General features: G+C 47.3%; 1 protein-coding gene across 4 annotated transcripts in view; it reads left to right on the forward strand.

The window, feature by feature from the left end:
* The window catches only part of CNNM1 (cyclin and CBS domain divalent metal cation transport mediator 1), a 67543-nt gene that overhangs the window by 47122 nt on the left and 7700 nt on the right, over positions 1-12721 (forward strand). For 2 of the 4 annotated variants that reach the window (XM_049790824.1, XM_049790825.1), the window contains exons 7-8: positions 2117-2179; positions 10370-10533. In XM_049790824.1, coding sequence (XP_049646781.1) covers positions 2117-2179; positions 10370-10533 — 227 coding nt within the window. The remainder of the gene's footprint in view (positions 1-2116; positions 2180-10369; positions 10534-12721) is intronic. The other 2 variants (XM_049790826.1, XM_049790827.1) reach the window with 1 other exon arrangement.

The following is a 12721-nucleotide window of genomic DNA, read 5'->3' on the forward strand; positions in this document are numbered from 1 at the left end:
TTCCAAGAAGACCAAAAGATATAGGAACTCCAAGGACAGGAAGAGAATTACATCAGGTTCCCCAAGCCCACTTACCATATAAAAACCTTCTTTCTTTAAAAAGAAAAAAATTAGGTGCTGGAGAGATAGCATGGAAGTAGGGAGTTTGCCTTGCATGAAGGACAGTAGTTTGAATCCTGGCATCCCATATGGCCCCCAAGCCTGCCAGGAGCGATTTCTGAAAGTAGAGTCAGGAGTAACCCCTGAGCACTGCCAGGTGTGACCCCCCCCCAAAAAAAATTTAAGTAGGTCTAGGGAGATGGTCAAAGCTTAGCATATGGGAGCCCCAGGATTGATTCTCAGTCCTACAGGCTAGGCTATCCCAGGCTTCCAGGTGTGAACCCTCAAAATAAAAACAATTTTTAAGTAGAAAAAAAGATGCTATGTGATTTCCTCCTTTCTTGTTTCTATCCAAATCGTTCAATTCCATCTGAAGGCAGGAGAAAATGTACAGGAGGGTCTTCACCTCCAAAGCTGGTGAACTGAGGGGCCATGCTGAAGTCTTTGGCCTGCTCACAGCCCACATTTTCACCAGCCTTTAGGAGGGAAGATGCATCTGACTGGCCAGGAGAATAGGGAGATATTTCCATCCTCCTAATGCCCTTAATTCAGGGCTGTGGGAAATATCAACAAAAGCCTCCACCTCTCATGCACCCTCAGGACCCAGAGATCACTTGCCTGACCAAGAACCTCAGCCTGAAAAGTAGGGAGAGATGAAGGCTGAACCACACAGCCACCAATATCAGTAGGGCCTTAACAGAGGTTCCTAAACTTATCTGACCTATTGCCCCCCAAAATCTGCCTTCTTTAAATGAGCAAACAGAAGATAACCCCCAGTTGCATCAAAGATTTCTACTGGGGGCAGGCAAGTTGGTGCTAGAGGTAAGGTGTCTGCCTTGCAAGCGCTAGCCAAGGAAAGACCACAGTTTGATCCCCCGGCATCCCATATGGTCCCCCCAAGCCAGGGGCAATTTCTGAGCACTTAGCCAGGAGTAACCCCTAAGCATCAAATGGGTGTGGCCCAAAAAGCAAAAAAAAAAAAAAAAAAAAAAAAAGATTTCTACTGGTCCCTCAAAGGCTAGCAAGGTGCCTCTTTTCTGGAGCCTGGAAGTGGGCTATGTCCCTAAGTCACCTGCTGAGTGTTTAGCCCTGGGAAGGGACTCTGGGAATGATCAGATCCCAGAGATTAAAACATAGTCTCACTAGGAGCCACTTCCTGATTAAAGTTGAGGGTGGGGAGGAGAGAAAGTACTGGAGTGTCCTGCACCCCACGTAGGGGCCCTGGAACAGCTGCCACCATTCCCAACACTGTGGGTGGTGAGAGGGAAGGGGAGGACGTAGGCTAAGAGGTGCTTTGGAGCACTTGTACTCACTAAGAGGCTACACTGAGGCCAGATCATTAGTTCAGCAGGTAGGGTGCTTGCCTTGTACACTGCCAACTCTGGTTCTATTCTTGGCAGCACATTTGGTGCCCCGAACCCTTCTAGGAGTGATCCCTGAGCACAGAGCCAGAAGTAAGCCCTTAATATAGCCAAGTGTGACCTAGACTACAAAACAACAACAAAAGGAGTGACCCTGAGTTAGCTGATCAAATTGATTTTTACTTATATTGCTAGAAGGGCTGCAGGACTTTGAGCCACACAGTTTCTCCCTAGTTCTGGGAAGGAGGCTGAGACCTAGACAGTCTGCTCCCTGAAGAAATACCTTCCCAGGCACCTGGCATAAGCACTTCCTGCAGTGAGCCAGCCACACCTATGGCTACAAGTGACTACCCAGGGCCAGTGGGAGCCTGTGGGCAGTGCTGTCTCCTGCACTCCCCTTTGGAGCACCATCTCCTGCTTCAATACTAGTCCTTCTGCCAATGTGCTTTCTTCCATTTTATTTTCCTCTCTCTGGAGCATGACTGTAAGAGGATGCGACATCTGTGTTTTCAAAGACTCGATTCCCCGGAGCAGAGAAATGTGATACTGTGAAGATCCAGGAACAGACTGTCTCACCCTCTTTGCTCTTTGTCTTTCTCCTTTTGTGTTTATCTTTCCCTTTGCAACTCACAAAACCTTGGCCCTTGACTCTTTAGTGCCCGTCTCTGTGTCTCGTACCTTCGCCTTCAGCAGAGGGGACTCCTTGGCAGGCTCCCCAGGTAAACATATGTGGGAATTGTGGGTTTCTGGGTCCTGTGGGGGTATACAGAAGGTCTTGGTACCTAGCACTTTGCATGATGGGCACTGGTTTGTGCTCACCAGGCCATGCTAGTTCTACTCTGAATTCAGCTCCTGGAATATACCTCTATAAGTAAATATGTGGAGCAATGTTGGGAGGAGAGAGGTTGTGGGTTCTTCCTCATCATTTGACTGAAGAATGACAAGAGGAGGAGAAAAACAGAATCGATGGATACTCTGCCTTGTTTCTACCTGTTTATCCTCTCCCTTTTCATTTCCTAATTTCTACATTTAGCTAGTCACTAATCCATCTGTCTCTTCCTATGCGGTGATCATAGTTCCTTGGCTCTACACATATCAAGGATGCTGTATGAACATGCCTCATTAAGCCTAATCTCTTATATTATTTAAACAGAGGTTATAAATGAAAGGGTTTGGGGTTGGTAGATTGTACGGTGTGCTTAGGGCACATTCGTGACAGGCGCTTGACCTGGGTTTGATTCCTAACACCACGCTGTTCCCTAAAAGTGACTGGGTGGTGTCCTGGAGACCCCCAGAACCTCCAGGGTGCCCTCAGCATTGCAGGGCCTGAGTAGCATCATATACCCAGACCCTGGCAATGAACAGATGCTCAGGTTCACTGAGAATTCACTGAGAACTAAGGTTCACTGATTTGGCCCTTGGACCTCCTAAGAACCACCTTGGAGGCTCCCACAGGTTAGGAAGTTCTTAACCAAGTGAAACTGTTCCTTGTAGATCTACATGGTATCTTAAGGACTGAGAAGAATGAAATAAATGAAAATAATCCATGAACTGTTTTCATGGTGCTCATCTTCAGTGGTTGACCTCAGAGGGCTGTGGGTTACGCAAAGATCAAACTAAGAAGTCATCTGTGAAATTGCCCTGAAGAGCACAGTCTACTTTCCCATACTCTTTATACCTGTCTCCCATATCTTTGAGTGGTAAATGGGACATTTCTGAGCACTGACCCTATCTTCACTCATCATGGCCCCATTAAGTCTCACTGACTCTGCAGCTGACTGTCAGCATCCAAAAGGCTATGTCTGGATCCAGATTGCAACTAAAGAAGTATTTGGACTGATTCTCCCAAAACACACTGTTCTCTCAGAACTCATCAGGATCCATGTTTATCTGTACTCAAATGAACTGTCTTCTCATATTCCATTAGTTTTCCCTCTGGCTTGATGGTGATTTTTCACCAAACACTTAAATTGCTCTTGCTTCCTGAGATCTCAACAGATCTTCCAGACAGTATGACCAGTATGAGATTCCAAGCAGGTGCCTTCACAGCCAGCTGGTCTACTCCTATATGACAACTGGCTTAGACAATACCCCATCATGGACCTTCCAGAAACCTGCCTATCGGGAATCTTGGTGAATTAAGAACATATTATGTTAGCATAAAGCATATTATGTTAGTTTTTTTTTTGGGGGGGGGGTCACACCCGGCAGTGCTCAGGGGTTACTCCTGGCTCTATGCTCAGAAATTGCTCCTGGCAGGCTCAGGGGACTATATGGGATGCCGGAATTTGAACCAACAACCTTCTGCATGCAAGGCAAATGCCTTACCTCCATGCTATCTCTCCAGCCCCTATGTTAGCATATTTTAAAAGATTTTTAACCAAGAGGACTGAAGCTGGCAAGTATGTGCTTTGTTAATAAATCCTTGGTTAACCATTCAACATGTTAAGAGCGACCTTAAAGAAAGATTCATTTTAGCTCACAGGCATTTTATTCTGAGAAATTTCATGGTAACCCAGAGTCAGACAGAGGTTTAGGTGACTCATTTGAAGAACTGAGATTTCTGACTCAACTCTGAGTGCTGCCTGAGATTAACCTTCCCCTGATTTCCTATAAATGTGGGTGTGAGACTTACACAATAGGTGTGTAATAAAAAGGTTAGAGCAAGGATAGTTTTTGTTTTTTGTGTGTGTGCCCTTGGTGTAACCTGGCAAAGAAGGAGCTGTGGTGAGTAGGAGTAGGAGAAATTTGAATGGAGAATTTTTTGCTTCTCCAACTTCTCTTGTCTGATCCCCAAATCTTCCCAGCCTTGGGACAACCCCCCCCCAGAACCTCTGTTGTGGTACTAATATCATGTCTCTTGCTTTCTGCCCTATCTCATTAGAAAAAGATACAGTCTTAAGGTTGTTTGAAGGAAAAAGAACTGGGTGCCTCTGGCTTCAGACTTGATAAGGATTCAGACATCAAATTATATATTGCATGTGCCCCATTATACATTAAACAAGGACAAGTATTAGAAATGGATTCTTTTGTTTGGAAAAAGTTCTCTTGTTTTGATTCCCACAACTACTGGGGGAGGTTGGGAAACTGAGTAAGGAGAAAATTGGCCATTGGGTATAGTAAGAAGGTAGATGGACAGGTTCTAGAATCTACCTTTCCAAGGTCCTGCTCTTATTTCTGGGACCTTGCTATCCCCTCTCATCATTGGCATTTGGTCCCCTCTAGATGTCTGTGACTTGTTTGCTCTTTTAAAGCAGTGCACTCACAAACATTATCGAGAGGGAGTTTCCCTCTGCTTGAGCCTGGCTTTGAGTAAGAGGTTTGTGGATGGCCTCTCAGCATTTGTGGACAATCTCTTGGTGTAGTTTGCAGGTGTTTTTATTTAAAAGTGAAGCATCTGTTTGACCCACAGAAAGTCCATGGTCCCCCTGCAGTCTTTATTCTCTCTCCCCAGTTCTTTCTTCTTCCATTGGTGGAGGTGATTATTAATCCTTCCAAATCCAGAAAGCTGGAAGGAAAGGGCTCATTCCTAAACTCCTCTGCCTGTGATATGCTTTAGGCTCCATGAGTGTTTCTTCCCAGAGTATCTAGAGACTCCTAAAAATAGTCTTTCTTACTTTCTTACTTGTGAACTGTGGTACATGGAACTGTTCCTCTGGGTTGGCACTTGTGCAGTCAACATTTGGGAAGTATTAAAGCTCCCTGTAATGTGAGCAAATTCATCTGGACCCCCTGACTTGGCTGTGTTGCAGAGTTCACATTGTAGCTTTGATGAGAGCTTCTGCCATTTGGTTGGCGGATGTAGCCTTGGCCCCCAGCACAGCATTTTAACAGTCCTGGTCTGTACTTGAATACCTGTAGACAGTTCATCTCCCCATCCTGCTTTGAGGACACCAATGGCCTGTGGTGACCATGACTAAAGCAGGCGTTCCCCAATCCCTCACTGAGGCTCCAGGTGCTATAGGCAGACAGTTTCTCTTCACACATCAAACGGAAAAGTGGGACACTTTTCCCACAACAGGTCATGTTCCCAAATCCATGTTTACATGCTGAGGAACACCATCCCCCCCAAAGCATAGAGTGAAAGGAGATTTCACGAGGTTTCCATTTCAAGGTGAAAATGCCTTCACCAACACAACCCACTCCTAATTTCACCAGTGTCCCTTATCCAGCCCTGGCTTTGAGAAAGATAGCTTGCTTTGTAGTTGTTGTTGTTGTTTGTTTATTTGTACACCCAGCAATGTTCAGGGGTTATTCCTGGCTCTGCACTCAGGAATTACTCCTGACAGTGCTCAGGACCATATGGGATACCAAAGATCAGATCTGGGTGAGCTGTGTGCAAGATAAATTCCCTGTCTGGGTACTGCTCCAACCAGGAGAGAGCTTGCTCTTGCAGATGGGGTTATACAGAGGTGGCAGGAATGAGATCTGCATTTCCCAGAGCATTCTGGGGTCTGGAAGAGAAAGTCTGTGCTCCACACACTCATGTCTCAAGTGCCTGCATGCATACTGGGAAAAGAAGAGCAGTTAGGGCACATCCCTCACCTGCACCCATCTGGATTGTTTCCATCATTATATGGTCCTCCAAGCACCATGAATGCAGCTCTGCAGTCTTGAGCCATATAGCATCCTCAGGCCCTGACCCACCAGTCTCAATTGGCTGAGAATAGCTGGTGGAGCCACTGGGCCTCCTGTGTATGCTTGAGACCACCCACCTCCAACACAGGAACAAGAGCAGGCAAGGAAAGGTGTTGGCTGTTTCCTCACTTCAGGAGGGGAAGGGAGTCCTTGAGACCAGTTCTGGGCTCCACTCTTGAGTCTGTCCCTTAGATCTCTTGGAGCTGTACTAGTATTTCCTTCTCATGCCACTCCCTAAACTGTGTGCCTTAGTGCTCCAGGGAAGTGCCCAGGGGAATTAGACAAACTTGAACTAGTTTGCCATGCTGCCAGGATCCTTGTCTATTACTGATCTTCTCTCTCTTTTCTCTCTTTATTTCCACTAAAAGCATTTCTGTTTCCCTTGCACAGAAACTTCAGTGTATGCACACAATTAGCAAAAACCCAGACACCAGGGAGGAGCCAGACACGTGGGTCTTGCACAAGAGGAGCTGGGCTCTTCAGGACATAAGCACTTGCTCTTCCTTTGAAACATTTGCTTTCTCAGACCTGACTTTCCTGAGATGGTTGTACCTTTTGGGTTGCTAATTAACCTGTCGGGAAGCAAAGAAAGAATGGTTTCTTTTCCCAGCATAACCACAAGCAAGGCAATTTGTCTTTGAATCGTGAATCCCTAGGAATGGCAGCTGAATGCCAAGTCTGTACTTTAAGGGGCTATGGGGGTGCAATTGCAACCTCTGTTGCCAGCAGGAAGGGGACTGGATCAGGAAGAAGTTGTTTCAGAGGTGACCTGGGACTGAGCACCTGGAACTGTTTGCCTGAGCACAGCCCTGAAGGCATGTTGGACAGTGAAATCAGGGATGAAATTGTGTGGATCATTATCTGATCTGGGGGAAAGGGGTTCTCAAGGGGCCATAGCTGTTTCTCACGTCCTGCTGACACTCTTGACACTCTCACATGGAGGTGATAACAAGACTATTGGATCCTGATTTTCCATATTCCATCCACAGAAGACATCCTACTGCTTCCCTTGCCCATAGAGAGCCCCCAGGAAGTATCAGAAGGTTTCCTAACCCTCTTTTAGGAAAGTCACATCCCATCTCACCAGGCCTGAGGGACTGCTGGTCCTCTAGGAGTCAGGACCAGGACAATGTACCCAGGAGGCTACTCAGGCTGGCTGCCATTTCCCACTGCAGTACTCAGCTCTGTTCTTGGCCATACCTCACTGTCCCTCAGCAGGGGACTGGATCCTTACACGCTCAGAAGAGAAATATGCCCCAGAGAGCTGACCACAGAACCTCCAGATTTCCAGCCTCTTATTCAACACACACACACACACACACACACACACACACACACACACACAGTCTTGATATTACCTCCCACCAAGCCTCTTCCTCAAGTTATCAGGCCCAGACCTGTTGTTCTTGGGGTTCTTTGATTCTTCAGGCACAATGGCTAATGATCTCTAGCTGTGCCTTTCTAAAACCACCTTCTCTCATCCCTGGATTCTCAGAGAAGCTTACCTCCCCAATATAATTTTAGGGTGCAGAGAAAACTCTTTCTAAATCCAGGATGATTTGAAAGCATGGAGACTTTTAAAATCAAAATTTAGATTCTAAATGGAAACTCTGCATGGACACTTGTCGAAGATTCATTCATTGTGTTTGTATTGTGTGCTGGGCCCAGGCTTTGCATGATAACCAGAAGAGACTAGGTAGGTGTCTTTCCTCCAGGAATGTCCAACCAAAGTGAGAAGATACAGCAGATATCAGTGTGATCATAAAACTGATGGAAAGTGGGGGCTAAAGAGATAGTACAGTGGTCAGGGCACTTGCCTTGCATGTGGACAACCCAGGTTCAATTCTCAACATCCCAAAGTAACAAACCCCCCAGGGCCCTGCCAGAATAAACCTTGAGCACTGCCATGTCTGGTCCAAAAACAACAACAAGGAAAAGCTTATGAAAATTTCCTTGAAAGAATTTATAGGGACAATGATAAGGAAAAGCAGAACTTCTCAGGTAGCACTTCAGTGAGGCCTAGAAGCAGATGACCAAGTAGCGGGGCTAGGAAGAGGTGACAAGGGATCAGGGGAATAGTATAGACTGAGGTAGGAGGCATTTGTGTGATTGAGGATCCCTAGGCAGCAAGGGATCTTGAGCTGAACAAGCAGGGGAGAAGAGAGTCCCTGAAATGAGATCAGAACAGAAATCAAGGTCAGGCTGGACTTAGGGGCCACAGCTAAGAATCTAGCCTTTTCTGGTTTTGGTTTGAGATCACATCCATAGATACCCTGAGCTTACTCCTGCTTCTTTGCTCAGGGATCACTCTTGGTAGGGTTCAGAGGACCCTACAGGATGCCAAGAATTGATCCTGCATTGGTCACATGCAAGGCAAGCACACTCTCTACTCACTGTCCTATTGCTCTAGCCTTGGAGTCTGTTTTTTACTCAGATGCAATGAAGTGGAAACAGATAAGAAAATTCTCAGTGAGGAATTTTCTAGATCATGGTCCAAGTCCAGGCAATGGCAACACAGCCTTGAGCAGAGACAGAGAAAGAGCAGATGGGCTCAGTACAGCCAGAGGGACAGGAGCCAAGGTTGTGCCTGTAGTTCTGTGCATGTAATGGAAGTCGGGACGAATGACGACAGGAAGTGGGACTCTGAATTCTACAAATCCCATCCAGAATGCAAGTATTATGATATTGCCAAGAGCGGGATGCAGAGACTGTCATCTGGATCTTTCTACAACTCAGACTGCCAGACAATAATGGTGGCATGACTGCCACTTCAAGGAGATCAGTGAAGCGTATCTCGAGTCACACTAGGTCACCAAGGTTTTGCCCAGCAAGAACAAAGAGCAGAAGAATGTGAACTTCTTTGGAGTCCTACAGTAGGCTAAGGCTCACATGCACCCATATGTGGGGAGAAATGCAGAATGTTGAGCTGGGATTGGGACTGTCTCTAACTGGGGACTTGGGACAGAGCTATCACTAAGGTCACTTTCAGAACATCTCTTCTCTTGACCTCAGGCCCAGCAGTTTACATATTCTATGTTGAAACCGTCATTTGGCCTGAACTTCATTGAACAACCCCAAGAAAAAAAAAAAAAAGAAAAATCCCTTTTGACTGACAGGGGGCCTTTGACAGAAGTTCTGTTGGGTATTCCAGCCCCATCATTTGGTCATGCAGGAGGAAGCCTAGCCCTGAATCTGCTCCTTAGAGCACCCCACTTCAGCCTCTCCTCTCCACAGCCTTCTGTGCTCACTGAGGAGTTTATAAGGCCAAGACATGAATTCACCCAGAGCTGTCCTTCCTCTCAGATCATATTTCAGGTCCCATCCTAAATCTCCAGACCAAACAGCCTGGAGAGGAAGGGGCAGGGGAGCAGAAACCCTAAGATCAGAAGCTGCGCGACCCCTACAGCCCTTCATTCTAGCACAAATCTAAGGAATCAGGCAGAGTCAGTCAGTCTTCAGATAGTCACAAAGCTGCATTTGTCCAGAACAAGAATAAGATGGAAGTAGGGCCTTTGCCTTGCATGCAGAAGTCGGTGGTTTGAATCCCGGCATCCCATATGGTCCCCCGAGCCTGCTAGGTGCGATATCTGAGTGTAGAGCCAGGAGTGGCCCCTGAGCACTGCTGGGTGTGACCCAAAAACCAAAAAGAAAAAAAAGAATAAGATGTGCTTTCACAGTGTACTCATGAGAAAAGAGAGGTGAACAGCAGGTAGGGTGCTTACCTTGCATCTGATCCCTGCCAGGAGTAATCCCTGAAAACAGAACCAGATGTTCAGATGTTTGCCCTAAGCAGCACTACTGGGTGTAGTCCTAAAGCTAAAAAAAAAAAAGCCAATGTGTTTGTGTCATTTAGGATTAATCCATAGGGTTGTGACCTCATTTTTAACTTATTTTCCACTCATGTTGGAGCAGACCTGGCTCAGCCCTCCTAAAAATCTTCCCCACAGTGAAGTGTCATAAGGTTCTACAGACAAACTTACAACCTTCAGCTTTCTGAATGGTTTGTGGATGGAGCTTACTTATGTAACTGACTTGCCTAGGAGTCACCTTCTAGCCTCCCAAATTGGGTCAGAGCCCAGGGGCGGCTTCTCAGTGATGGAGGCAATGGAGGGCAGCAGAAAAGGGTGGCTGAGATCTTGAATTAACCATGGTGAGCAGCTGGGCTCGGAGGGGTGGAATATGGTGGGGGGCCTGGTAGCCAGCCAATGTTGCCTTTGCCTGGAAGTTTTGGGAGACCTCAGTGAACCTCCCTCTCCCTCTCCTCTCTGCAGTAAATCGGTCCCCTTCTCGCTGCAGCGGCTTGAACCGTTCTGAGTCTCCGAACCGTGAGCGCAGTGACTTTGGGGGCAGTAACACGCAGCTCTGCAGCAGCAGCAACAACCTGTACACACCAGACTACTCTGTGCATATCCTCAGCGATGTGCAGTTTGTGAAGGTACCCCTGAATCAGCCTGCTGGCAGCCCATTCTCCTCCCCCGCCTGCTACCCACCATGTTTCTGTTTAGGGGGACAAGCCTTGTTTCATCCCTCTGGGGTACAGAGCTCTAGAGAGGTGCTTTATCTGAAACTGTCAACTCAACCCTTTTCTTTGGGTGCCCTACCATTGGCTCCAAGTTGGGGTGGGGGGGAGTAAGTGTACACAGACTTACACATGCTTCAAGATAAATTTGCTGGTGACTAGTAAGCTCAACATGGGGCACAGAGAGCACAGCCAGCATGGTGCTTGCCTTACATGCTCCTGACCAAGATTTGATCCCCAGAACCTTATATAGTTCCCTGCGCCTCACCAGGAGTGAGCCCTGAATGCAGAGCTAGGAGTAAGCCCTAAGCACCAAAGGACAAACAAATGTATCAAAGATAGAATCGTATGACTTTCCAATGATCATATCTTTTATGAGATGATATTCCAACACTAAGGCACATTTCTGCTCTGTGGTAAGTGAAAACCTTCTGTGGGGAGGCTCCTTCCCCCATGACAGGCTGAGCTGTTTGAAGCAGAGGTGGTGAGGGAAGGTGTGCAGTGCTGGGAAGAAGCCCAGGTCCTGTTAATGCAGAACTTTCTCCTCTGTCCCTGAATATGAACCTGGCCCTAAGGATTTCTTTCCTCCTCTCCTCCTTTGTTTGTGATGTGGGGTGGAAGCCAAGGGACCCCACATGAAGACACAGAGGCTCCGCCTCTGTGCCTCCATGTCTCTTCTGAGAATGGTGCTGCTCAGAGTCATCAGGGGTCCTACTATCTCCTGCCCCATAGTTCTGGTGCTGGCACTAAGCCAACTGCCACACACAAAGGTTGGGGCCTGGAAAGGGTTTCCACTTGTCCATGTGTAGCCATACTCCAGAGTCACTCAGCCATGAGAACTGTATAGTAATAGCCCCAGGTGCAGAAAGCTTTCCTGTGTTGGAGGAAAAGCATGTGGGCAGGGCAGGGAGCTCCACGTGGCTGCCTATGCCCAGATGTCCTGCATCAGGGGACAAACGTCCAAATTTGTCCATCTCAGCAATGCACTTGACCACTCTAGACACACACACACACACACACACACACACACACACACACACACACACACGTAGCACAATCATTCCTAATTTGCAGATGGAGAAGTTGGCCTTGAGCAGTAGAAGGTCCCATGGCTAATAGAGGGAGTCGATGAAGCTTCTAAAGTAAATATTCCCTGAGCTCACCCCTGAAGCTCTTGGACTGTAGGAAGAAGTATGAGAAGTCGAAGTCAGGGCTGAGGAGATCCAGGATGAGGTCCATGACTTTAGCAATACTTCAGTGATCTCAGATAGGAACAGAGAACACTGGACAAACCTAATGTGATAGGAGGGATGACCTCAACTATAAGCCCAGCATGCCCCTTTCTCCCACATCCAGCTCAGACACACTATCCTCAGGAACCCATGCAGTCCAAGAAGGGACAAGAAGAACTTACTCTCTGTGACTCTGAAACTCTTGGTTTCTAGAAATGACTGGAAGGTTGTTGTGGAGAGAAATGGAAAGTCATTGTAGGAGAAAGTGGTTCAATCAACCTGGGCTTGGCACTGTCTGGGCCTGGGCTTACCACTATGGTGTCCACAACAGCAAGCTCCAGCCTCCCAGCACATCCAGGCTATTGGGGGAAAGAGAAGCAAGTAGGCCCAGCTCCCCAGGTTCACAACGAGGGGAAGGAGACACCAGCCAGAATCCACAGAGTCAGGAGGCAGCTCTAGTCAAGGGCTGAGAAGCTGAGATCTGAGAAAAAGTGAACAGTGTCCAGCCCAGAAACCACAGAGGCAGCCAAGAGCTTGGTGATTTGAGGATCCAGGGCTAGTGCCTGATGCACAGAAAGGCTGGGAGCAGCTAGGAGGAGCAAGCAGCGAGCAGCATGCTTGCTGTGTCACCTGCCATCCTTGGGTGGAAGTAGGGCATTTCTATTCTAAGAACATGTGGTCATTTTTGTTGCATTTGCCTTACAGATTTTGCCTTCCATGTGTCTGATTCTGTTCGAGTTCCTCTAACCAAGTATTAAAGATCAGGGGCTGTCATGACACATTTATATCTCACCATTCTGGGGGCTGGAGGATCCAGAACAAGATAACACAAATCTGGGTCTCATGAAAGCTGACACATTGTTTACCAAAAG

This window comes from Suncus etruscus, chromosome 17 (assembly GCF_024139225.1).
Source record: "Suncus etruscus isolate mSunEtr1 chromosome 17, mSunEtr1.pri.cur, whole genome shotgun sequence".
Lineage (NCBI taxonomy): Eukaryota > Metazoa > Chordata > Mammalia > Eulipotyphla > Soricidae > Suncus > Suncus etruscus.